Genomic DNA, 27,697 nt, shown 5'->3' with positions numbered 1-27,697 from the left:
ATCTCATGTAAAGTCAGTTTGCATCCAGTGAGTGAAGCTTCCTTAGAGCCACTCCTGAATACTGCCTTTTCAAAATCTCCCTCACTGTCTTATTCTCTTTTTGTTCACTTTAATTCCCCTAAATGATGCAGAACACTACAGTTCTCTCTGCAGCCACAGTACCTGTTAATCTTGTCTGATGTAGCCTGGCATTTAACTGGGTGATTCATCACCATGGAAGAGGTATTTAACATTGAACAAATGATTGTATACAGTTGTGCAGAGAGGAAGGAAATCATGTTCTTTCTAAAGGAATTTTGCCTATACTAAGTAATTCAATTATTCCAGTGGTGCTTAAAGAAACCCAAAAGCAGGTACCTGCTGCAGAATATCCTTAAGATTTTAAAAAGACTGATTTCATTGAAAATTTGAAATATAATCAAACCAGTCTGCTGCATTTAAAAAGTATTTTTCCATTAAAATATTTTTGTATATATGTGGGCAACATCAAAATTTTGAATATGTTCTGTTTATCTTGCTTTATGCATAGTGAACCATACTAATGTACAAAACCTTTGTATACAGTTAAAATTATCATTATGCAAATATGACTGCTAGATATTTTTTTTCTCTGCCTCCCTGTTTGCTCTTACTATAACATCCAGTATGTATCTTTGTCTGTATGTGCTTTTGAGGTGAAGGAAGTGTGCTTTGTGTTTTCTCCTTATTCATGATGATGTTGATGTCAGGACAAATTAATCTCTCTTTTAAAATGAGAGAAATTAGCAGTCCTTAAAGACAGTTAATCCTTTAGCACAAAGATAAATGACTGTCAACTCAAAAATACCTAAAAGATGTAAGAATCTAAAAACACCTAGAAGCTGGATTTGTTTATTAAGGCCAGTAAAATGTTTAAATCCCAAGTCACTTTAAAAAGGCTTTCAAGTTTACTTGTTGGTACAAAGCATCCATCCCCAGCCCCCTTCTTCTTACTCAGTCTGCCAGGAAGCTGTGTGGGAAGCCTTTCGTATTTTTCTGGATCGGATTCCTGATACTTCTGAATATCAGAACTGGGTAACTGCCTGCCAGAGGGAAACCTTCTGCATATTCGACATTGGCAAAAATTTCAGCAATTCTCAAGAGCACCTGGAAATAATCCAACGGGTAAGGATTACTGACATTTGCTTAGAAACTGAGGGAGACTTCCAAGTCCCTCCCCATCTGCTTATGTAAGGGCAAAGTGTTGCTCAGGAAGAGGAGGGGGCATGTGTTAGAAGGAAAACATAAAAGCACAGTAAATGAAAGAGCTAACAGGCTTCTGCTCAATGGTTGGATACACCCACTAGTAAAATGCTGTTTTTCTTAATCTTTTCGCAGCGAGTAAAACATAGAACCTTCCAGGAAAGGTAAGTAGCACAAGTAGATCCTTGCCACTTGATGTTACTGCCTTTTTTTCAAAAAGATATGTGTAGATGTGCATGTATGTGAACAGATAAACAGATAGAACTGTGGTGTATTTGGTGTGTGCTGTGAGAGTTGTGTATACTGTAGGTCATGGTACACAGTAATTGAATCACAAATAATGAAGGTGGCCAGATTTTGCCCATTCACTTTGAGGCACCACAGAATGCCTTCTTAGATTAATGTGAGCATAAAACCCTGACAGAGCCACGGCTTTGTGTTATACTGGTGTTGACTGGAACTGTGACACAAGATCACCCACAATTACTATAATTCTCAACAGACAAGTGAGAGAGCTTAACAAAAGTTGATCTGGGAGGCTACATTAGGCAAAAATATGAAAACTCTTTGCCTTCACTTTAGCTTTCCCCTGTATTTTTAGTTAACACTATCATGATATGTAATGTGATGGTTTATTCCATAAACTCTTGGGGAAAAAATATGCTCCTGGCAATGCTCAGAAGTCTGAGAATGGCAGGACTAAATTACAATACTGAACTCTGTCTCTCTGCACATAAATAATACAGTACAGCCAGACAAATCACCATCCACAGTTTCTCTGATTGATGTATTATTTTTTCCTTCGATTTTTTTTAGATTTTCATCTGTAGCAAATAATCTTTTCCATTCCTAAAGTATACTGTCTCATGATCACAGAGGGCGTACGTATCTGTGTTCATTATGACATGGGAACTTTGAGTGTTCTTCTTTCTCAGAAATGTATTTAATAATGTAGGGCCTAATTAAACTCCCCTGGAAGTCCAAAGTGAAGTCTTTTTACTCAGTCTAGTGCAAACAGCAGCAGCAAGGCAGTAAGTCAAGTGACTGATCTCAGAGTTCTTATGCTCTTTGTGAACAGTACAGTTCTCCCTAATCACAATTCAGAAGGTGAAGTAAATTCTATGAAATTACTTGTATTTTAGCTGGAAATACAAGCAGTCACGATTATGCATTGCTGGGCTTCATCTTTACTACTGTGTGGTTTGGGAAACATTTTGTATCTTCTGTAGATGCCATGTAGAGAGATCAGGCTGCAGTTTAAGACACAACACATACTTAGTTAACATTGTGAAAACTTCTCAAATATACTTTAGTTCTCACCACACAAGACACGCAGAGGATGTGGTAAATCAGAGGTTGTTCATGTTCTATATTTATGTTATTAAATATTTAGGTTGGTCCTGTATAGAAATGCCACCCAGTCATCTTTTCTGTCTATGCTATAAGTTTCATGTTGTCTCACTTAACACCACACTGCAAATGTGCAGTGCTCTTACTTCTTTCACTCATATCAGTTTTCACAAGCACTTCACCTGCATGCACTGCCTTTAATAATAGGTATTTCAACAGAAAATCTGAGGAATTCTATCCTCATTTATTTCCACAGTTGGGCTTTCTATTTTATACTGTTTGTCTCCACACTCTACTCGGAATCTGAAAGAACTGAAATTATTCATCCCAGTTTCAGAAAAGAAAATTTTCAAATTGTCACTTAGAAGAGTCTTACCTAAGAATCTAAATGTTTCCAAAAGCTACAAATGAATAAGAATTTGGTTTCAGAGCAGAAATTATTCTGTAGATTTAACTGCAGGAATCTGTAACATATTTATTATAAAATGTACCTATAGATACATACGACTTCTGTTTTTTGGGCAAGCTAACAGTTGCAGTTACAAAATTTATTCATCAGCACATGACTGTAAAACAACAGAAAATAATATCGACAATACAAAAACAAATCCTGTGAGGCAAGGCAGACAATCTGTACATCACACCCACAATATTTTTAATTGAGTTTTCAGCTGTCTGCCACAGGCCCCATGGTTGGCATTAACCCATGAATATTACATCCAGATCCAAACATAAACATTGCTATAATTCATAATAATCTTGATCCAGGAACCTGATTTGAAACTTTCATTTGTTGGAAGTGCCCTTACAACATTATAATGCAGGCTGACAACTGAAAAATAAGCCTACCCATCCCCTCCTCACAGCAGACTATATGAAATACCCTTGGAACCATAAAACATTCATTGGGTCTAAAATCAGAAGCAGCCTAAAGCCCTCATCTTAACAGGATAGGCTATAGCAAAGGAGACAATAGTTGGTTTAACAATGTACAAGAAGTCTTGCTTCCATTTTAGTCAGTGGTCAACCATTCATAGACTTTGAAATGAGAAAAAGCAGACCTGCGCACCGATTAAATTGCTGTGACTCCATCACTTTGATTGCTTGGAGAAAATCAGTAATAAAACCTCATGAGCAGACACTTGACAGGATTGGTAGTCCTTGGTAGAAGAATGTATCAAATCAGTATTTTTGTTCATTGTAAGAGCAAATACCATATTGAAGGAGAGGAAGGGAAATACATAAACTGTTGAATATAAAATACCATCTACTGTTCCATTGCCTGTTTAACTAGCTTATCAAATATCCCATTAGATGTAAATTCTCTCATTTAAAGTACACTTAATATAGGGGACATTTCTACTTTTTTTTTTTTTTTTTTTAACACCTTTGACATTGCCGGTACAACATGCTGATCCTTAAATCACTCATTTCTATTTGATTGATAGGAAAGATGAAATATCGACAGAGAAAACAGGTGGAAAAAAGCTGGAAGATGTTCCTTCCGTTTCTGCAGGTAACCAAATCTGCTTGCTGTGCACCTACCCGTTAAATAGAATTGCTAAAACCATAGATCTTAGAAGGCTGTAATTTAATGAAGTAGAAGCATGACAAGTTTAGTGAAGTACAATGAAAATGCTTTAGCAAAATAACCTAAGAAGTATTTTTTTATTTCTTTACAGCATGTCTGCTACTCAAGTATAGTATTCTAGTTTGTTTTGGTCTTTAAATACATTTTCCTAATTTCACCTGTAGATAGTAGCACTAATCTTGCTTCAGTTATGAAACATTCAGTGTCAGCTGCTGCATTGTGTTAGCCAAAATAAGCAGATGGATTAAAATAATTACTTTAGCCATAAATTCACAGCAATGCTAGACATTTGAGAAGATTATTTTGTTTAGACCTTCTAACACTGTTGTGTACTACAGTTCTTTAAAATTATGCTAGAAATTTATGCAGTAATAAAAATCTTTAAAAATGAGCTTTTTTTTTCAAGGAGGAAACACCTTGCACACATACCTTTATGAGGGCCAAATATGACAGAACCTTATTAATAGCGACTTCCAGCATGGTAATTTTACCTCTAGCTAGAAAACTCTGTCAAAGCCTCTTGTTACTTTACACTGAGCCCTAAAGGTGGCTACCATTGAGACAAAGATCTGAATTAGCAACATCAAGCTTAGACATTTGATGATATATAATGCAATATGACAGGAAATTATCTAATATTCTTATTTAATTCACCCAGTTTCATTGATGCATAGTCAGTGCCATCTTTGCCTTCAGTCACACACATGGATGCTACTGATGTTTTGAGCTGGAAAGGCCATCTATTGCATATAAAAGCAGCAGCTTTACCCATGCCATAAATTGTTGGTGTGCAAACCTGTTCTTGCCTGATTTTACTTTAAACCCTCGCAGGTTCCCCTGGCACATCCCTCTCTCCATATGCACCAGTACCTAATGGCACGCTGCTCAACGAAATTGTTAACGACACGAAGACTCCTGTAAAGGTGAGGGCCACCTGTTTTGCTATCCCATTTTTTTCACCCACATGTTCTTTTGGAGCTCAGCCAGCAGAAAAGAAGGGGAAACCTTATAAACACTTAGTGGTTATAAACCACAAGCTGTCCACTCTGTTACTGCTAGCAGGACTGAAGTTTCATTAGCATCTGTCCTGTACTGGAATAGTGCGTGATGTTTCTTGCAAACATGTTAGAAAGTATAAAACCATGCCAACCAGCTTTTAGGCAGAGCCTTCACTCCTCTGAGAGGTCCATTGCCTGTTTTGCACTACTTTGTAACCTTGTTCTTCATTAAATAATGTAAAAACGCGTACCTTCTGAGCTTTCCACACAGGTGATAGGACCAGACCTTCTTGCCAGCAGCCAGACAGGGGAACCCCACAGATGTCCCCTCAGAGCAGCCGTGCAGCATGGCAGCAGGGGCAGCCCCTCCCCTGCAGGTTCACAGCAGCTGCTGCAGGTTGCCCCTGAGGTGGGGGCAGGAGGGAGGAGGGTCTGTTACGTTCGCTGCCCGGGCTTGTTGTGCCTGGGGGTGGCAAGGTGTGAGTTCTCATCTTGATCCAGCTGTGTGGCTTCAGGGAACCTTCTGGAACCTCCCTTTGGAGGGAGACCAAGGCCTCACAAGGGCCCATGGTGAACCCGACTGCTGAGGAGCCCCAGGTGGGAGCTGGTGCCTTGCATTTCCCCTCTACTTTACTCTGAGATTTTTTTTTTTCAGTTTCTGAAAAGTTTGCCCTTCTAGAGCAGCTCCTGAAAAAGCCAGTCTGGCTGATTTTTTTGTTGTTTGTGCATGCTGGCTGTAGGAAGAGGCTTATGCAGTGTCCTCCCCACTTCAGTGAACTTAAGGTCTCGGTGCCGCTGCTGCCAAGAATTTGAGGGCAGAAATGCCAGCTGAAGCCTCTGGCCATCACACCCCTGGCAAACCACTACTGTTCTCTGCAAGCTTCTCAGCTCCAGCCCAGGAATTGCACCTGAGGGATCCCAGATGAATGCTATTTTTACTATTATGTAATGTAATTATTACATCCTCAGGATTTGAGAAAGCAAAATAATCTGAATAGTCTTAACAGTGTATTTCCTATCTGTAGCATAGCTGCTGGAGTGAAAAAGCAGATAAAATATGAGGTAAAAAGTGGTTTGGAAATCACTTATTTGTGATGTTAGAGATGTACCAGGAGACTGGCATTAACCACTTCCTCTGTTATAGGTCTCCTCGTTCCTTCTCGACCCAGTCCTTAGTGACCAGCTCCCTAAGGGCTGGCTCCTCAAAAGTCGTAGGGCAGCGATGCATAAAGTGCGTATTCCTTAATCTTCTGTTTATGGGTTAGAGCATTACAGAATGCTCTTTCTCTAGCTGATGAGCCATATTTTTATATACAACACAAAACATATGTTCCTCTAAAAGTGAGGCATCCTAAGTAATGACTTAGCAGAGCTGAGTTATGCAGAATCAATGGGTGCAGAAAGTGTTCCCTGAGTTTGCTCATTCTTTATTATATTAAAGTATTTTCTGTATTACTGACACACCGTAATTGCACATATTTCTTGTTCTGCTTTTTCTTGGAAGTTAGCAAACCTAGGTGTTATGTATGTGATAGATGCCTCTAGCAGCCTCGTGCCAACCCACCTGGCAGCAGAAGTGGAAATCCCAGGCTGATGAGGTTGCTGCTCTTTTAGGACAGTCTTTTCTTGATCATTACCTTGTTCTTCTGTTTGTTTATCAAAGATAGAAAAATCCTGGCTGAGAGTAGAATCATCTTTGAGCAAATAAAAATATTAAAAACTGTTTAAAGAATACAGAATATGTAAGTATTGCTAATAAGTATAAACATGCAATGTATGTGCAGTACTTGCAGTAAAGAAAAACTTGTTCTGTGTTCCAAAATCTTTGTATTTTTAACAGACAAACTTTACAGAACCCTGAAAAGTTTTATGCAGAAAAAAACCAAAGCCTTTTTTGTGTAATAAAACACATTGGCAGTGGAATGTAGGCGTTGTATGTGTTAACGTTAGTAACAAGATTTTTGAAGAAGGACTGAGAGATTGGCAGAAGGCAGGAGTTTCCTGGGTGTCTTCTATGCATCACCTCTTCAGGTACTTGTGTTCCAAGACTTGAAATTTGAAGTCTAGGTCTGCTTGTGAATAAGGGACGAGAGATACATTCTGATCTTAAAATTAGCAAATGTGTAATTTTGTATCTAGGATGAATTAGGAAATCTTTCTGAATGCACCCATACTGGCTATCCTGCTCGTGGCCAGCACGCTGTACCCTACAAATGAATTGGCTTTTGGAGTTTAGTATTATTAAAGGAAAAAATTATTAAGCATAGACCAAAACTGCAAATAGTGTTAGGAAACAGCAAACGAAAAGTGCTTTTAATAGCAGTGAAGTCCACTGTACAGGAAAGGTGTTACACAGGTAGGGCTAATCCTACTTTATTATCAGGAAAAACCAAATGCGAATGTCTGAACGCAAAACAGTAACAGAGCATCTGGCACTCTGCTCTGGTTGACCATGGGTTTATTGAGGGTAGAATACCAATTAGCCTTTACCATTTACCTGCCACTCTGCTTCATGTCACACACTTTCCTCCAAAATGGCAACTAAAGCTATAAGACTTTAATGATAATGGAAATAAGAAGACTTGGTATCACTCTGTGCAAGAAATGGTTTGATTCTCTTCATTTATACATATCAAAGGCAATTCTCAAGTCACAGTAATAGAAACTTGTTTGCAAGGCAGAAGAATTAAGTCAACAGATGTGGCTAGGAACCCTTGACTTATGTAGGGCATGGCTCAGAATGGTATTTTGGGGGTGAGTTTAAAAGGCAACCGTTCTACCTACTAAATATTGAAATGTGGGGGGGAAATCACTTAGTTTTGGTTCTCCCCTTTTTTCACTCTCCTTTTCTTTTCCAGGAGCTGGGAACAAACACAGTCCCAGAATTGCCTGTGGAGCAAATGGTAGAATTCAGTGTCACTCTCACTGATCAGGAGTACACACCTGAACTTAGTGATCCCAACTCCCCACAGTACCAACAACTAGCTGCCAAATTTCAGCTACAGGTAAGGAGGCTGAGTGAATATTGGCTTTGTACCTTGGGTGAGATTCATACTATGAAAATACCTTCACCATGAAACAGAAAGAGATAATTCTGATTGTCTCAAGACCTTCAGTTTTCCTTCATGTATAGTCAGCTTTTCCCTTCATTTAGGCCACGTCAGCAGTAGAGCCTCAGACAACTGATGAGCAGAATAACTTTGGGAATATAATTCGGGCTTAATCAGGAATTCAGGGACAGTACTTTGTCGTAATTTAATTTCTGTAATAAATCTAATGAGAAATGTAATATAAATGTTAATAGTCATTAGCTACTGTTGTCTGAACTATTCTTGAAAGGACTTACAGTCATTTTTTTGTGCATTACCATAGTCTCTGTAAGAACTGGAACATCTGCAGTGTTTTCATATAATCAATAATATTAACTGAATGTTCAGCTATCAATTTAATAGATAGCTGTTAATGACTTGAGGTTCCCAAAAGATTCTCTTAGCAATAAAGCTTCTCATCAGTTTCATGATCATTCCTTAGTGCAAGCTGTTTCACTATCCTGGTTCAGTTTCGGATATGCACAGAAAAATGGTGAAGGATGTGTTGGCAGAGCTAATAAAAAGTGGCTTCTCTGGAGAATTCCAGTATTATTCTTGAACTGAACTGCCTGCAGACTTCGTTTATTACACATGTAATGATGTAATTCAGCAATCTGACTTCTAAGTTATTTCATCAGTTGGATGGGGAGAAATGCAAAGTTTCTTGATTGCTATTTTCCATTTTCACCAAGTTTTATCTGTTGCTTTAATGAATCCGAAGCTGTTCTTGACATGCAGTGTTGAATAGAAAATTATTTGTAGTGCAGTACCATGAAAAAAAGCTGATGTGCTTTCCTCCAAAGACAGATGATGGAGGAGGCAGAGGGTAATCTTGATACAAGACAGTTTAATAAGTGCACTCAGAAGGTGAGAGTGAGGAGGTTAGATTCAGAATTAAACCTCTGTCCAGATACAGGAGCTCCTGTACAAATTCCAGAGAAGCCTTTGCAAAGGTTAAGGCTGTGGAGTTCCAAGTTCAGTTTGTAATTCATTCCAGGACATGGTAAGAGAGCAGTTACAGCAGGCATTACACTGCAAATATTCAGAAGTACATCTGTATACCACAACATACATTTAAAATCACATGAGAAATGGAATGCAGATTCAGATGCTCACACTACTCAGTAAATTGAGATTCATTTGGTGAAAGTAGGAAACAGAAAGCTACATACATGCATACAGTGAAAAGAAAGCATCAGCTTCGTTATGATATAAAGCAAACCAAGAAAAGACTGAACAGAGCCCATGCCAACAGTCAGCTGGCATAGCATGGCTAAAGGGGGATTCAGTTACCTAAACTTGGATATCTGGTGCCATTTTAGGTGTCCCAGGTTATCCAAAAATCTGCAAGGGCCTCTCAAATATGAGAGTTGTACTCTTCAGAAGCAGCAACTGAGCAGATGACAACCATAAGGCATCTAAAATTACAGTGTTTGCCCAAGTTTAGGAAAATAAATTGCATCCTCATGATTTAGGCCCTTAGTGTCTGTTACTTCCAGTGAGCATTAGTCACATGGATGACATTTAGAATCTCCCCACAGTCTAATTGCTACTTCTGCACTACTTTTGCTAAGTTAGACCAAGCTTAAAATGATTTAGTTCAGTTCCTTTCCTACTGTCCTCCTGTGAGAAATGAGCAAGAGGAGTGTAGATGGCAGGCCATTTCCTGCTCTAGACATTATCTTCTTTTGTGCTTGCTCTGATGAAAAAGACATCTAGGCTTATACAGTGTGGCTGATACCTGATATTGTGATAACATGCTGATCTTCTGCTACTCTTCTTCACTTGACCTACATTAGAGATGCAGAGAAAGCTGTGAGTCTGATCACCCATTCCCTACCGGTTCTGACAAACTCTCATACACGAATGAATCAGTTTCAAATTTATGCTGTATTTGTACAGAATGATATAGCTAAGGAAGAGGAAAGATTGCCACATTAGTTTATATACTTTTTCAGTGATATGCTGAATTAAAAGGACCTGATTCCTCAAAAGGCTCTTTCACTTCTTTTCATGTGCTAAAATCCCTCAACTCCACAGGCTGTGCTTGCAGATGAAAGATGATGTGTTGCCTGGTACTTAACAGGACCAGGAAGTGAATCAGAAAGGAACTATGGAACTGTGTGCCTAAAAAAAAAATCCCTTTCCTCTGACATAGTAGATGTGCAGAAAATATTTTATTTCACATAGCTATATAAATGTTGCTAATTGTGAAAGACTAAAATATCAATCAGCTGGATCTCAAAACACTCTTATTTCTTGAGTTAATGGTAAAACCACTTACCCTAAAGTCTATACAGAGGCTTCACCTTTTCTGTTCATTTTTAATTCTTCATACTGTCTCTTCTTTTCAAAACCATGAAATTCTACATTTGTTTACATTAGAATTAAAAATATATGAAGTTGTTTTATTTGTACAAGATAGTTAAAACTGTTTATAAATGATTTGTCAAATAATCTAACTCCATCTGCATCTGATTAATATTTCTAAAAAACTAGCGATTTACAGTTAAGGTGACTTGAATCAAAAAATTATTCATGGACCAAAACTGCTGAAAGTGAGAAAATCATTTAATTTGTGTTGTTTGATACACTCATGAACTAGATTATCACTGATTTACATAATTACATTACTAAAAAAAGCTGTACTTTGTACTTCATTTTCCCTATTAACAGGTAATAAAGACAGCATATGCAAACCAAATATTGTGTTTAAGTTGAGCAATGATGATACCACAAAGAGGACTGTTTTCTAAAGCTGTTTCTGAAATATGAAAAGTATTGTTTAGGTAGTCAACCTGTGCTTTCCTTTTAGCTGTAGAACTTGCACTGAATTAATGATTTTATGGTTTTCTATAGATGCAAAAAATATTTGAGAAACTTCCAGGATTCAAAGAAATCCACGTATTAGGATTTAAGTAAGTAAGAAAATGGGGCTAATTTTTCTGCTGGCTACTAGAATTCTCCTCTTCTTTCTTTCCCTCCAACACGAAGAGACCTATAGAATAGTGGGGTGTTTATCACTATAAACAGGAAATAGTTTTCTGGGAGCAACAGAGACAGTATGGAGAGAAGTGCAAACACACCCCACGTGAGACTATGAGGTTTTGAATTACTAAGCAGAAGTAGCTTTGATTCCCTGAGGGGTCAAGTAATCAATAAATCCTTTGAAATTGTTTGCTAGCAACATTGTATTAAGGACTTACTTAAATGACAAGGTGAAGAGAGTTAGGAGTATGATTATTTAGGTGGCTACTTTTCTGTGTGTGGATCCTGTGCCCTTCATTGATCTATGAATTAGATCTAAGTGAAGGTGCCTTGGCAAGAGAAGGTTGCAGGAGGCTACATGTTCACATATATAAAATTTAGCCAGTAGGTGTTTCCCAGGTGTTCCAAACAATTAAAAATATTTCATTTTTTTCTACAAATTTGTGTTCTGTCTTGCCATTTTTTTTCAGTTTAGCTTCTTTGTATGCTTACTACTAATGCAAGCTACTGCGTGTCTTTTCAATGGAGAATCTGCAGGGGAAGGAGAGGGATCAAAATCTGAGTATTTGATATGTTTTTTCTTCTGTAGATAAGAGCACATTATGTAAAGAATCAAGGGGAAAGCTAATTATTAATAGTAAGAAATAATATAAATTTGAAAGGGAATAAAGAGCAGGAAAAAAGACATAAATTCATGTGGGTGTTCATTGCCACCATAAAGATACAGATTAGCAATGACAGTGCTCAGATTGCACCATTTGTAGTGGGAAATAGGAAAGCAAATATTTCAAACTATCAAGGTAAAGTAAAATTTCTGTTTCCCCACTCAGATCATGGAGATTCCCATTGTTTGGAAGGGAAAAAGTGAAATGATGGAGAGTAGGCTGTCATTTCCACACAGAGATAAAAATTATAGATTACACACGGAAGATAAGATAAATTGGTAAAAGGTGTTTTTGATGTATAACTGACTGATTTACTAGTATTCATGAATCTTTGTTTTTCTTTCTTTTGCAATCCTTTATCACACCCTTTCTTCTGTGATGAAATGAAGACAGAAGAAGGAGAAAGATGGGTAATTTGTAATTTATAATTAAGATTAATCATTTTATAGACTATTAGGTGTAGATAGATACATCAATAAATGTTCTTTATCTTGATGTGACAAAGTGAATTGATTTGTGTTCTGCCTAAGTGTAAAATCTGAGATATAAAGCAACAGGGACAGCTTTTACCTTATCCTGAAAGGTTCATGTAATCAACTATTGTCAGGATCTCTCTGAAGAAAAGAAAATTGTTTGACCTAAGAAAATTCACATCCAGACGACTAAAGTTCTCTATTAGTCATAAACTGAAAGTGAAGAAAGAATAGGGGAACTTCATATTTAAAGTTTCATTTTTGATCTGCTGTTTCCTAACTGTATTCCCGTATACACATTATCTTCAATTATTATGTATTTGTTTTGTTTTGTTATCTCCATTATCAGGCCAGATAGAACGGCAAAGAGACCAGTTACTAGCCTGATTAAATGCAGGGAGCTTTTGACTGGTAATACAAACAGCTACAGAGTCTGTTGTTGCTTAAAAGTGTTGCTGGGGAATAATTTGTCTAGCATTTCCCAGAATTTCTCTTTTACTTGTAGTTTAAAAGGAAGAACTGTCTAACGCTTTTCCTGAATTCTTGCAATGTCATATAAATGTAAATCTGTAGCACATACCAGATAAAGTGAAATTCCTCTCTCTCCAGTTATTTGATGTTATAAAAAGCAACATAGAGGAGTACAAATATTTTACAATGTACTCTATTTTTCATTTTAACTAGGTGAATTTAGCATCTATGAAAAATATTGTATTCATAATGGTGAAAATTCGAGATTTCTCTTAAATGAGTACATCTAGGGAGAACCTATACACATTCATTTGGACTTGGAAAAGATACCCATTATGAAAAGTTATTTGCTTGCCATATTAACTAACTTTCATGCTATTCTTCAAAAAAGAGCAAAAAATTGCACCAGATGTGATATAATTTTTGTTTATCCTTAGTTTTATGAAATGTCTAATCCTTTTTCATTGGTTTCTGCATAATTAATAGGTGGTTATGGCTTCTAGTAACACTCCTGAAGGACTATTTGAACGAATAGTCAACAACTTCAAACTATATTACCAGTTCTACAGGTCTCTGAGTAGTCAGATTAAACTGAATTATTTTAGACCATTTTTATAATTTTCTTCAATATTAGAATTTTTATTAAAAATTTTGCATAGAGAAAAAAAGGTTTAGGTATAGCAAAAGTGACAGTCTCATTAGAAAGAAGTATATCTGCATTATTTTTACAGAAGTTAATAAGTTGTGGTTGCATATATTTTTGTTTGTTTGTAAAATCAGTCCTCAGCCAGTAACTAATTTTGCTGCACTGGGCATTTTTGCATCTTCCCTTTGCAGATCAAGCAGCACTATAGCACGATATGTGGTAAACTTTGAGAGAGATGGCTCAGAAACCAAAAGCACACCAGATGACATTTCAACTATTGGATCTAATAAGGTTGAAAATGAGAAAATTCCACTTTCTCCAAAGGAAGAGAGGGAAATATCAGGAACTAAACTCACAGTAACAGACCTTCAGCAACTTGTTGCCATAGCACTCCATGAAGACCAGTCTCTGCCAATGGACCTCGGAACACTTCAGTTTACTGATGGTCAGTGGGCAGGCCAGTGCCAGGCACAGGTCTGAACCTTGCCCTTTCAAACTGATGCAATTTCAGTAAGGTCTCCTTTGCCTCTCTAACAGATCGTTTTCATTTGATGTGTCCCATTCTCCAAAGTGTTGCATAGCACCCAAAGGATGCACAGATCTGAGTTAAATTTTATAGCTATACAGCCTAACTGCCAGTCATGTTGGAGGATCTATTTTCCTTGGTTCTTTGTTTAGAAAAGCTGGATATTTTGCACGTTAAGACAAATAAAGGGGGTGGGGAGAAGACTATGAATATTCACTGTATCTTTTTAATTCCCCAGTATGGACAGTCTCATTTCTCTAATATGACAAAAAGTGAGGGCTTCCTTTAACATAAATTTAGCTTTCTGAAAGCTGTGTCGATTGTAAGCAAGCCATCTAAGCTCATAGTGATATCAGAGAGTGGACACCTTAAAAAGCATTTGATCCCATCTAAAATTGGTGGTGTGAAACACACTGTAGAGGTGCATTTTGCTCTCTGAAACACAGAGGGAGTGTAGATGACAAGCTAGGTGTGAAGACCTCCAGCAGAAGGCTGAAGGGCTGCAGCCTGTTCAGTAAATCACCTAATAAATATCCCCTTCTAGTCCATCAATGATCTTTTCAAAGCTAGAATAGCCCTGGTTTTGGGGAAGTAAGTTAAAAAGGGGGAAAATAACTTAGAATATTTTTTCTTTTATATATTTACCAAAACAATCTTAAAACACACAAAGTACTTTAGCTGCAGTGTTTCATTTTCGAATAGCAACATTTTGTTTCAAAAAAAATACATTTAGATGAACTAATACTCTCTGTAAGAATAAAAGGACATATTTTAATGTAGATTAAAGTCCCAAGAAAAAGTTTCATTGATATAGAATAGAATAACAATAATTGTTGTAATCAACTTTTTCCAACTATTTATTTTTAATAACCAGTTTTAGAAAAACAGTTTGCATGCAGATATATTTAAAAAGCTCCTCTGAGGGGCTGAAGGGAGCATCTGGGCACCAAAGTCAAAATACTTAAAAGTAACAATGGTGTGGACTCTGGGTAAACACAATATAATGAGTCATCACAGCCCATGCAAATTTAACTGAGTGGTTCATACTTCAGCTGGTTATAAGCGTTCATCCATTGTTCAGCTGTCTGCAGACCTATCCCATTTATACTAAATAAAAGGGACAAAGAATAATGCATATAAAATTCCTGTTTTCCTCACAATTGCTGGTTTAGATAGAAATGTATGCCTTTCTTCTTAACATGGATTTTTTTTAAAGTTGGGGTTTTTTGGTGGAGAATAGCTTTAATACTGGTTTTTACTGAGTTTATGAGCTTTGAGCAGTTTTCAGTGTGCCACTGCTGAAATATTGTGTGCTCTCTCTTTTTTCTTTTTTTCCCTACCAGAATCTATTATACCACCTAGTGATTTTGATAATGATATCCAGGCCATGGTAACTATTCCTCTGGAAGGCCCTGATTTGGTAAGTCTATACTGGTTGTTACATTTATTTATTTATTTCTCCATAAGAAATAAAATTAAGCAGTGTTAAGGTGTACATAGATATACAGACAAAGGCTCTTACGCTAAAATACATAACTGCCTTTTATAAATGCTGTAAGGATTAATTTTGTACTGTTATACGGCAACAGAGATACTGTTCAGAGCATTTACAGGTTAATGCTGCTGCTTGATTACCTTTTCCAGTTTTAATTACAAAGTAAACAATGCCTTACCAATTCAGTAGTACTTTTCAATGTCAGAAGGAGAGCTATTGACAGGGATAGTTAAATTCATCTTTCTTTGACCATTTTTAAAATTACAGGCAATATGATTAGGATCACATGCACATGCCAAACATTTTATATGTCCCATGACTTCATGCTGAGTAAGCTGTTTGCAAGCTCCCGTGGCTAAGGATTATTGGCCTTTTTAGCAATGACAGTTAAACATAATAATGAAAGCTGCTTTTAAAAAACTTTTTCAGGACTCCGTGAGTGTGGAACTCCCACTAGGTTACCCCAGCGCAGCAACAGTGGACCAAACCAGAGACATTTTGATCAATGAATTTACAACTGGAATTCCTGTGCTAAGTGGAGAGGTCAGTGCCCCTGAAGAGTTTAATAATTTTGTTTCATCTGAACCTGTGTTCCCTACCAAACCCTCCAGAGAACAATTTCAGGTCAAATCTCCTCCAGACGCAGAAGATATCGCAACTGACCACCAAAGTTTCACAGTGCCTTTCAGTGCTCTGGGTAGCACTAGCAGTCCTCCAGAATCAGAGGATTCCTATTTGCCTCCTCCAGCAGATGATTCTGCTAGCAATGACTTAATCACCGATGGCTATGAGTCTCCAGTGGAGCAGGCTACCACATCAGCAGCTGATACCACAGGTAGCTTTACTCCACCTAATCTCCTGCAAGCCAGAGATGAGAACAGTGAAGCTGAAGAGAAGAAAGAACTGCCTGATATAACAGAAACACCTTTCAAGGAAGCTGACCAAGATAGTCTGTCTGGACAAGGTAAGACACAAAAGATTTTTCCATAAGAGAATAGGAAAGATCCAGTTGTTATTACACACACATACAGCCATGTGTACAGTAAGCATTCCTTTCAGTTGTGACAGAAATTTTTCTGGACCATCAAAGGTGCAAAATTTACATTTCTAATGCCCAATTCAGGAAAATCCTGATGCACCTGACTTCAAGGTCGTCAAAGAAAAAAAAAATCCTACCCAACAACAAATGCCTAAGGATAAGGCATGCTTTGTACAGGTTATTACAGTAAAAATTCAAAGGGGCAAGCAAAAAAAAAAGGAAATCCCAAGTAAACACAAAAAAAAATCAGTATTTAAAACATGGAAGGTAAATTACTTTGGGTTCTACAGATAGATATGGGTGATAGCAGCAAGAGTATCATGAAATAATTTATTGCAAGCAAAAAATACCATGGCTAAAGAATTTTACATATCTACAGGTCTGATGAATGTAAAAAAGTTTTTTTAAATTCCTGTTTCCTATTTTGTTTATTCAGTTTTATCCATACAGTAGGGTTTTTTAGAGGCATCCAGATAAATAAGAAAAAACACTTAAATCAAAAATGTATGTACATACATATGTCTGGGTGGAGAAAAGTCTGTATAATTTAACCTTTAAAATGAAAAATACATGATAGTCATGTTTCCCACGGTTATCAGGAAAGTGTTGACTCTGCAGATGAAAAAACTTCAGACAAAGATAAGGTTAGCTTTGAGGCACAGGCAAATTACGCTTTCCCCTAGAACAGCAAAATGCCTCCATCACCTCCATCGGGGGCTTGGAAAGCCATTCTAGATGCTGTGGAGAACTATAATGCACAGGTAACTGGATTCTCTGGGGCAGCAGCCTCCACTGGCAAAGCAGCAAGAGTCATGGTTCCAGCTATTGCTCTTCATCTGTCCCAGTTTGTCTGCTCCCTCTCCTGATCCCTGGCTTGGCCTCACCATCTCAACATTAGGTCAGTAAACTTTAATTTTACTTACATTTCTAAGAGGCCTGTGCTAGCTGTGTAAGATGCTAGGGTTGCTACAAACACATGCAAGGAATTGGTTCTTGAATGAATCTTCAGATGTGCTTTGTCTCAGATTTTTGACTGACCATCTCAACAGAAATGTAGAGGGCAGGTAAGGACTTCATCGAAGTTGGCAGGATTCTCTGAAGTCCCCACATAGTCTCTAAGCAATACTAAAAAATCTGCAGAGAAAAACAAATTCAGGGCAAAATTCCCACAGTATGCACTAGCTTGCACAAGCATACTCAGTGTTTCTGGATCCCCAAGAACATCATCCTCAAAGCTCATAAGTTTGCTCCCTGCTGCAGGAAAGTCCCCTGCTCCTGTAGGAGGCTCTATTCTGTCCCTGTTCTGCCAGCTCCCTCCTTGCTCAGTCCTTGGCCTTTCATGTCCCACCCTGCACTCCAGAAACCTCTTGGAGTGATCGTAACAAACCCTCCTCCCCCTTTCAGGATGTTCTTCCTGACCGAGCATGCCCAGAAACAGCGAGGCGGCAGGGCCCATTCATCCCTCCTGCCCAGCCACATCCCGTAAGGCAAACAGGCAACATTCACATAGCTGATCGGAAACACCCCGCTACATGGGGATACACCCTTCACAATGAGCCCACAGAGCAAAAATGTGAGAGGGGGGAAGTGCCTATGTACTGTGTATAGTCTATAGCATTCTTCTTTCTGAATCCAGTAAATAACAAGATAATTTTCAAGAATAAAGAACGTAAAAGCGGCCACTTGGGATCATGCACTAATCTGCTCCAGACAGACAGCGAAGAGCATAACATGGTCAAGTTGTTGCACCTGGTAGTTTATGTACTGAATAAGAACTTCCCATCCTGTAGTCTGGCCTTTATACGCAGGGTTCTGAAGTGAAAGACAAATACCTTATGACTTAGATTAGAAAATCACTTCTCATAAGAATCAATTTTCAAATGTTCCTGAAAAGAAAGTTTATGTTGAAAAGTGTTAAACACAACTATTTTCAAATGCATGCTGAGAGGTCTTATAGTGCTACTGATAAAAGCACAGCATACCTTTAAATAACAGTACAGCATACCTTTAAATAACATTCATTATAACTGTGGTAAAGTATTACATTTGCAGGGGAAAAAACGAGTCATATGCATTTTTCATTCTCATTGGGTTAGAGATTTGGTGTCATTAAAACCACATAAAGCCACATATTTTGCAGCTTGCTAAATAGCTGAAAAACTTTGTAGCCTAACAGCTTCAAATGATTGAAGAGAAGCAGCAGAGGGTATTTGGCTCACCAGAAATGCAGAGCAACTTAGGCTGAAAATACTAGTTTCATTCTAAAATTGTAAAGAATTTGTTTATTACAATTTATTACAGTTAGTGCTTGACTTTTTCACTGGGTGGGAGAGATACAGGAGATGGACCTCTCTGGCTCCAGGGTTCAAGCTTGCTTGATTGTTCCACAGTGACAGTGTAGGACCACAGTTCATTTGACTCGCACACAGACTTCGATACCTCAGCTCAAAATGGGGATTAGATTCTGTGTTTCTAAGTGATCCTCAGAGACAATATATTGCATATTTAAATGAATTTCAATGTCATCAGGACCAAGGGAAACTTTAGGAAGGATAATACAAACGGAAAGTTCACCACCTACTGACACAGATTTCTTCAACAATTTTTTCTCGTATAATTTGAGATTTGGTCAAAAAATACATAAAGGTTTTTCATCTTCCTAAAGCCATTATTGCCTGTGCTCACAGAGCATGGAATAGTTTGCTTAAAGAGATGAAGACCTTCTGTAAATGCAGTTTTGATCCTGTAAGCATGTGATACTGACCCTTTAAACACTACTTTAAGAAATTATTTGTTGCATGTTTGGGTTGGAACCTGTCAATCTGTAAAACAGAATTAAATATATAGAGCTGTAAAAAAGAACTTCCACCAAAATAAGGACCACTATCTTGTTCCTCCTTGTTGAACACAAGCTATGTTTAAAATAAGCACTACAATATAAGAATTCCATCATTATCTCTGCAGCTGAGTAGCAGAAGAAAAATAATTGTTCCCTGCCCAAAAAGAAGGGATGCTGTAGTTATTATATTTGCTTAAAATCTTATAGTACACAAAACATACTGCATGGATAACAGAAAAGAGATGTTAAAAATCTATTTACTGAGTTCTTAAATGAGTAAATAGTATATACTCTTTAACGCTTTTTCTATTTCTATAGGTTTTTTTCAGTTCTGGCAGTACTGTGTATAGCATCCCCTGTATTATTTTCTTTCCCTAGATTTTGCATATTTCATAGGAACTTACAGAATTTGATCTGGAAATTCAGGACTTAACAGCATTTACAACAGAGATTTTATTAAAGTCAACAGTGTTGGTAATATTAATTTTAATGCAGCAAGTAGAATTCCTCACTAACAGGTACAGAATTATTCACGCTTTGTGCCTGGCTGCATTTCATAGCTGCATTTCTTAGCAAGATTTAAAAAACAACAACAAACCTTTGAACTGTTGCTGGTGTGAAACAGCAGAAACTACTTGGTGTTGTGTAATGTTGGACAGAGGGTTAGAGTCTAAACAGCTGCCTGCAGTTCTGCTACATAAATTTCCATCCATTTCCTCACCCTACAATTCAGAAGATGAAGCTAATTTTTCTTCACTGCATGTTTAGGACCTTAAATTTACTCTTTTTTACCACAAAAGGAAGAGCTGGCTACCAGAAATAAAATAGTACGAGATTCTTTTCGGTATCCCCATCAGCTATATGCTTCACAGATGGACTTTATTGCATTGATTATCAAATGTGTGCAACTGCAGGCTGAACATTACTACAGACTTCTGAACATTGAACACCAGTAACCTACACCGACTACTTTAATTGTGCCTACCTGAGGTCACTAAGAAAAGCAATAAAAAAATTCTTTCACAGCTCCCAAAAAGATAATCAGACTCAGCCTCACACATACAAACGTACACAAACATCTGCATACAACATCTAGGGAAAGCAGAATGAAAACAGGTGATGGGCAAAGAATCAAACTAGTGAGAGGTGTCGTTTTAGGCTGTGTGGGATGGGATTTGTCAGGCTTGAGCAGCCAGTGGGAGGAATGAGCCAGGACCAGGTGTGAAGCTTCTTTCAGACAGTATTGTGCTTATTGCGGACAGTAATGTTGTGCATGGGCAGTAAAGAGCAGGGCAGTGATGATTAGGCAGTTGCGCTTGCCAAATGGTGATAGTAGTTACTCCACCCCCTGAAGTAGCCCAAAACTACTAGGAAGATGCTAAGTACTGTCTTTAAAGTAAGCTTAACATTTGAATTTCAAATTCTGTTTTGAGATTTCACAATAGAATTAAGAAAAAAAAATAAAAAAAAGAAAAAAAAATCCTGGTATAAATGTCCAGACCTCTCACTGAAAAGTTCTGAAATGGCTGGATCACATGTTGTGGTTTAAACATTTGACTGCTCAAAAAGGTTTTGCTGTGGCACTCTCAAATTTTAGGCTGTTTTGATTTCCCATTTTCAACCAGTGCAAAAACCTTGCTTTTTTTTCTGTTGTCTGAGATTATACCTGTTCACACACCTGTTCACAAAGCATTCCTCTTTCTTCTTGGTATTTTTTTCCCCCTCCGGAGTTAATTCATCAATATATCTTCTGTATGGTTAAATTTCTTCTGCCGTTCATTGCAGTCTTCCTGTGGCTCTATCTAAAACAATATGACCATTCAGAAAGGAAGCCTCTTGTGCAACAAATTAGACAGATTGTTATTTCAAAAAATGAGAAAATTTCAGTAATAAACCAAATACAAATGTATAAGCAGATAAAAGAGTTCATGAAGGATGTAACCATAATGCTATGTCTTTACTTCCTAAACAGTAAGAATTTAAATTTGTATTTGTTTTAATTGTAGCTACTAGCAAGTTATGCAATCTAGGTAAATCCTTATCCCAAAATCTTGACCATCATGGAGGAAGCATTATTTCTGGAGAAGTTATTCCAGAAGCACAGAACAAAACCTAGCAATAGAATACTTCAACTATTGTTGTACTACCTCTGAGCCTCACCAGCCTGGTTCTCAAGAAAAGCTCTGAGAGAAGGCAACTCTGTAAGGTGTATCACGGGGTTTTTTCTGCAAGAAAAAAACACTGATGAAGAGTAGATGGTGGTCACATCTCTGTGTGGGTAACTGATAAAATCCTCATTAATTTCCATAATTGCTTTCATGTTCACACAGCCTTGTTGTGAATGGTACCCTGTAATATCTTCCTCCTGCCCAACAAGGTTGTTGTGCACTCTCAATCACTAAGATTTCTAAACAATATCTAGAAAACCTTGGTTTTCTGCATGTTTGGGGATTCTTTCTGCCTCTGGTTCATCCCCAGCTGCCTAAGCACAATCTATGCTTAGCATAGCTTTCTATTTGGCATAACTGGCATCGCCATGGAAAAGAAAACCGTTATGTCTTGCAAGAATCGCTGTGGAAGTTCCCAGGATCGGAATTTACCCATTCTCTGTGCCACAAATGCTCACCAGTTTTTTCACGTCAACAGTTATACAGGGTAAGCACTCTCCTATTTCCTTGCATGTTTTTATGTTTTTATGTTTTCTTTGACCATAAACTGACAGGATTTTCTCAACTTTCTCCCCCATCAGCTTCTATCTGTGCCCTTTCATTTGTTGCTTGCTGCTTCAGATGTACAACGAATGCTTTTCATGGACATGCTACTCCAGACTGATGTTTGGAGAAATGAACAGGTAAGTCTAGCTATGTCCTTTTCTCAAGAATTATGCAATATTGATTGGCCTAAAATTTATCTGTTCACTGATGAGGCTGAATGCAGAAGTTTCAGCAGGCCCGTATTAGGACACGTCAGATTTAAGAAAAAGTTCATACGATGTTCACTGTGATAAAATTAGTTCTGCATACACAGAGTACTACAGGTATCGTGAAGAGTTCTAAACGTATTAGAGTAAGTGATTAGCATATGGCCAAAATTTGATAGCCTGCTCTGCTCAGTGCTGGGAACAGCAGGAGCAATCTGGGTAGAAAAAACCCTGCATCGCTTCTTCAAAACATACTTAAAAATGCTAAAATGAAATTACTAATACAAGCAAAAAGTATGAGAGAGAGTACTCTCTATCATCCCAATTTAACACGTCACTTGTTTAAATTATTAAGCTATCCAATCAGTTCAGTTCAGTTTTATTTTAAGGTTAAGCTTTGCTTCCTTCAAATATGATTTCTTATTCACACATCCTCAAATATGCAATATAAATGCACATTAACCAAAACAAGCGAAACTTCACTTTATATCCAATTGGTAGTTCCAATGACCCATTGAAATTACTGTGTGAGGTACAGAAAACAATTTATATTTCTGCTAAGAAAATTTGCTTATCCAGAGGCAAATCATCTGGGCCACTTGTATAATGAAAAAATGTAACACCTCATTCTCTAGCTATACAGCTAGTAGGACGATATACCTCAGTGTTCTGCCACTTGTTCACTCATACTTTTTACTCTTAAGTCTCTCCCCCAGACACAATTGCTGTCCCATTGTTTACACCTATTGTGTGCACACCTATTATATGTTCATAGTCTACATACACACATGGGGTTTCTTTTTCACACAGTCACCACTGTACATCGCTAGTCACCTCCATTGCTCCTGCAGCTAATTCTCATGTACCTCACATGTGCCATTTTAGACTCTCAAAGCTAAATATACTTCAGTACCTGTTTCCTAAATGCTATAACTTCTCTTATTATTAATGTTCCCCTGATGACTGACCCCTTCTATGTTCAGTGCTATTTCACTCCAAAGTAATCCTCTCCCTCCCTCCAAATTCACAATAATACTGCTGACTTAAAATCACTCCGCTAGTCAAAACTTAATCTTCTAATTGGTTGCTGGTAACCCTCTACTACAAGTGAGATGTAACATGTAATACACACTTTCATACATTTCAGTCTCAGATCCCATCTTGTCTTGAAACCAAATCTTCCTGCCTGTGTGCAGAGACAAGATCTAAAGCTGAAAAATGGGGAAGTTTTCTTACCTGCTGCCCAGGAAGACAGCAGCAGCCACAAGGGCTATAGACACTCAGGGGAGAGAAGTGAAGGAGTACTTGTCATATGATAACATTCAAAACCTGACAAGCCTACAACCCGCCCATAATTCTTCATCTTTCTTACTGTGCATGAAGGAGCTCTCCCTCTAGGAGGGACACATAGCTGTTGCTGCATGTGGTCTAACTGCACTTTGCTCCAGAAAATTAATTTTCTTTGAAAAACTTCTTTCAGGAAGCTTACAGTCTTCAGATAGAAATACAGTAGTTCAAATCCTCTAATAAAACCGGAATATAAAAAGGCAGAAATAAGTTCAGAATTTGAAGAGCCAGTATCACAAATAACTTTAATATGTTAATGCCCTGAATAAAAGCTTTTAAAATCATGTGACCAATGCAGTAGTAAAATAAGAAAAATACTTTAAGACAAATAATACAGCCTTCTAGGCTGGGGGTGTAAGAATACCCTTTGCCAGGTCATAAATGAATGAAACTAATGAAGTTTACATGTCAGGTAGTCCAGTTGGAACAAATGTCAGGTAAAGTGGCACCCCTGAGACTGACATACCCTAAAAAATGCATTTCCCTCACTTGTTAAAATCCTTGATCTTGCTAGAAATGCTGGCTTCAAGAAGTAATGTGTTATGATCAAATGGTACTAAAATTTTGATTTTCTAAAATTACAGTCCTCTCTTTGGAAGATTCAGTATCCTTCCAGTGTAAGAAAGTCCATCTCAGCTCAGCCTGGAATTTTTAATATCCCCTTATTCTCTGCATTAGACTATTACAAGCAAATTGTAACTTGAGTGCTGTGAATTGCATCTCTGGATGGAGTTTTATATATTTACCTACAGGGAGAGCTTGATCTTCCAACTTTGATTCTTTCGGCCATACCTGAGATGCCTTCCATGGATGGCACTGATGCCAATACCAATTTAAGCTTCAGTTTGAAAGATGTCATAGTAATTAAAACTAGCAAACATAAATACATGAAAATTGTAAATGGAGACAAATTTTCAAGAATGTTTATACTAAATTTAATGTGTTTGTGAAAATCTAGAATAAGCAAAACTCCTGCCAGGATAGATCTCATATATATGCACATAGCAATTTACAAAAAAAGAAAGAAAAAAAATACGTTCTGACTTCTGTTTGAAGATAACATGCATTTTTTTCCAATAAGTTCTTAACATCGCTTTCTAAATGCAACTTTATAGAAAGGTATGTAGAAGAAAGTACTAAACACAATTTCAAGCAATGATACCTTGGTGTAAATCAGGAGGCAGAAGTTTTAATTTTGTTCTATAGAATGGTACAATCATTATGTGCACCAGTAAGAACATGATTAAACTAAACCTCAGTGCAAAAGAATTTGTTTCTCCTTCATTTTATTGTGTTTACATGTTTAGGTTTCTTTTTCATTCTTTCTCAGTTGGTGGAGGTTTTGTTGGCTTTTTTTTTTTTTTTTAATTGAAGTATTGTAGTGTACAATACTTGTAGAATAGTGGTGTCAATAACAGATAACTGAGTTTACAGTCAAAATTTTATATATGACCAAACATTTATTTAATAATCATCTTTATTGCTGTGCAATTTGGAATGATGTGCTTTCAGGCAGAGTGGGAGGACGAAGGTATTGTTGGCATAACAAAACCCGTCAAGGGTTGTCTGAGAAAACATCTTCATACCTGAAGATTTCAGTTCCTAAGCTGTACCTTTCAATGAAACTTGCCATTGTTTTGATTTATTTTTCTAGAAGTCAGAAGGGCTGAAGTTGGAAAAATACTGCAGCAATAATATATTTCAGTCCTTTCCCCTGAACATATATGTAGTCCAAAGCAGTGGCAAAACCTGACTAAACTTGTCTTAGGTTAAGATAAGCCCAAATTTCCATTTTTATTCCTATTAAATAACTTATTCCCCATTTCAGAATCAGACGCTGACACTCTACAGTGAAACAATAAAAATCAAAATTATGCTGAGCAGTTCTTGAAAGCATCAGGCCCAAAATCATTATTAATATCACTAAAACTGAGATGTATTCTTCCAGTGCAATATGGTTTAAAAAAAAAAAAAATGGAGTGATTTGCTCCATTTCAAAGCTGTGAGAAAAAACAGATTACCTACATTCAAAGCACAACAGTTAGAGTAACAAAACACTCCTCATTCTGTGACTTCCATTCCATTAATTTCATGGTTTTCATATACAAGTAACTATATAGTATGAAAAAAAAATTGTATTCAATGTTTTCATTTTTATTGTTAAATCTTAAAGTGCTTAACTAATGACAAGATTTTAAGAGTGTCATGGATTTTAACTTTCTAATTCCATGTTTTTCTTTCTGTTTTTAGGTCCTTGGGTCAACACATTACTTGAATTTATATCACGTGACCTCTCTTTTGTTTTTACCATTTTGCAAACTAATAAACTTCAATACCACGAAACTGTCTGATGGTCCTATCACCAACGAAAATTTGATCTTTTTTTTTTTCTATCACACAGTTGATAAAAATAGAGGAAGTGGGCAGGGAATGGGGAGTACTTTCAATTCTGAAAGATAGGTGTTGTAACCTGACACATTTTGGTCCTAATAATTCTGAAGAATAAATCAAAAGTAGTATTCCAGGTTCTCCATCTGGGGTGCTACAAAACTGTTACAGTGGCATGCAAGAGTATTTGCAACATTTAGATGGATGCTTCTTTATGTTTCTAGGTGTTTGTAAAGCTTTAGGTTATTTTCACACAGATTTCATTATTTTAAACTCATGAAATATTTTTTTCCAATTTAATTGTAGAACAGTTAACAACAGCAATAAGAATGGCTAATCCTCCTGAAGCTATGGTTTTAAGTGAGACGTTTCTTATTCAGCTTTGATTCCATTCCTTTGCAGACTTTATTCATGTTTGTAAATTCACTGCTGCTCAGTTTTGCTTCTTTTATTTAATTCACTGAATGGAATACCAATCAAGTCCAGACTTCTCAGGTTAGCATGGTTATTTGTTTAAGATCTGTTTTAATATGACTTTACTATGGTAGCAAATAGTGCAGAACTTTAATACAAAATAGCTTACAATAAATGATAGTCACAGCAGCCTCTGGCATTTTTAACACATTTTCATTGTAAATGTACTTACTAATTCCATTACTTCACAAAAGTATTCTAATCTCAGTTGAATCATTTCTTTAGCAAGGACTTTAATTAGAAAACTGACTTTTAGAGCGCTTGAGCACTAGCATGTTATTTTATCTAGCAATCTGAGTAGCAGAAGAGTTAAAGGTCCTGTAAATGGTAAAAGTGACTTGTCAAGTTAGAGAAATAACCTACCACTGACCTACTGTCTATACAAGGTATCTAATTATACACCTCTTTGTATAGTATTCTTACGAAATGGAGGAATACTGCCTCAACATCCAACTTTGTAATCCCTTAATTATGAGTGTGAATACTCTTAACTGCCTAAAGCAATTATTATGGAAATACTGCCTTTTCTTCTGCTGTAGTCAGAAGAGGGCTGAGGCAAATGGATGTTTCTGCATCTTTTCTGAGTCTTCTTCTGCTGTAGTCAGAAGAGGGCTGAGGCAAATGGATGTTTCTGCATCTTTTCTGAGTCTTAACTTAGGCAGAACAAACACCATAACCAGGTGCAGCAGATGTTGAAGTCAGCGGAGGGATTGTAGCGGCGTGATGGCTCAGACCCAAGTTTAACGGATTGTCATGGACTGCTCTCCAGTCTCTTCCACAGATACTTCCACTGCAGTTTCAGTGCAAAATGAAGTCAAGCACTGCTACACAGAGCTTTGGGGATGCTTTAAACACTATCTGTTTCTGTGCTGTTCAAAGTACTTTTGTGTTTCTAAAATGCTTAATCCTCTAGAACTGCTGAAAAATGAGAATGTCAAAGACAGTCATTAAACAGTGAAGTCTCTCGGTATATGAATTTGACACAGGTCTATAAAGTAAGCTTGCCCAATTAATTTTATATCTATAGCTGTATTTCTACCTGCTGTACTTAAATGACTACTTTGAAGCTGGAAAAGTTTTTTTTTAAATCGTTAAATGTATTTATTGCATTATTTCAAAGTTTTAAAGATATAGTCTTAATCAAAAACTATGCCAAAAGCTTTAACGAGAGACCCAT

General features: G+C 37.1%; 1 protein-coding gene across 2 annotated transcripts in view; it reads left to right on the top strand.

The window, feature by feature from the left end:
• IMPG1 (interphotoreceptor matrix proteoglycan 1) overlaps nucleotides 1-27,697 on the top strand; it is a 66,868-nt gene that overhangs the window by 17,773 nt on the left and 21,398 nt on the right. For both annotated transcript variants that reach the window (XM_027790814.2, XM_005240284.3), the window contains exons 3-12: nucleotides 977-1,143; nucleotides 1,357-1,385; nucleotides 4,020-4,087; nucleotides 4,994-5,085; nucleotides 8,019-8,165; nucleotides 11,109-11,167; nucleotides 12,292-12,312; nucleotides 13,684-13,937; nucleotides 15,362-15,438; nucleotides 15,943-16,477. In XM_027790814.2, the coding sequence (XP_027646615.1) occupies nucleotides 977-1,143; nucleotides 1,357-1,385; nucleotides 4,020-4,087; nucleotides 4,994-5,085; nucleotides 8,019-8,165; nucleotides 11,109-11,167; nucleotides 12,292-12,312; nucleotides 13,684-13,937; nucleotides 15,362-15,438; nucleotides 15,943-16,477 (1,449 nt within the window). The remainder of the gene's footprint in view (nucleotides 1-976; nucleotides 1,144-1,356; nucleotides 1,386-4,019; nucleotides 4,088-4,993; nucleotides 5,086-8,018; nucleotides 8,166-11,108; nucleotides 11,168-12,291; nucleotides 12,313-13,683; nucleotides 13,938-15,361; nucleotides 15,439-15,942; nucleotides 16,478-27,697) is intronic.

This window comes from Falco peregrinus, chromosome 7 (assembly GCF_023634155.1).
Source record: "Falco peregrinus isolate bFalPer1 chromosome 7, bFalPer1.pri, whole genome shotgun sequence".
Taxonomy (NCBI): domain Eukaryota; kingdom Metazoa; phylum Chordata; class Aves; order Falconiformes; family Falconidae; genus Falco; species Falco peregrinus.
This window is presented reverse-complemented; position numbering and strand designations above follow the sequence as displayed.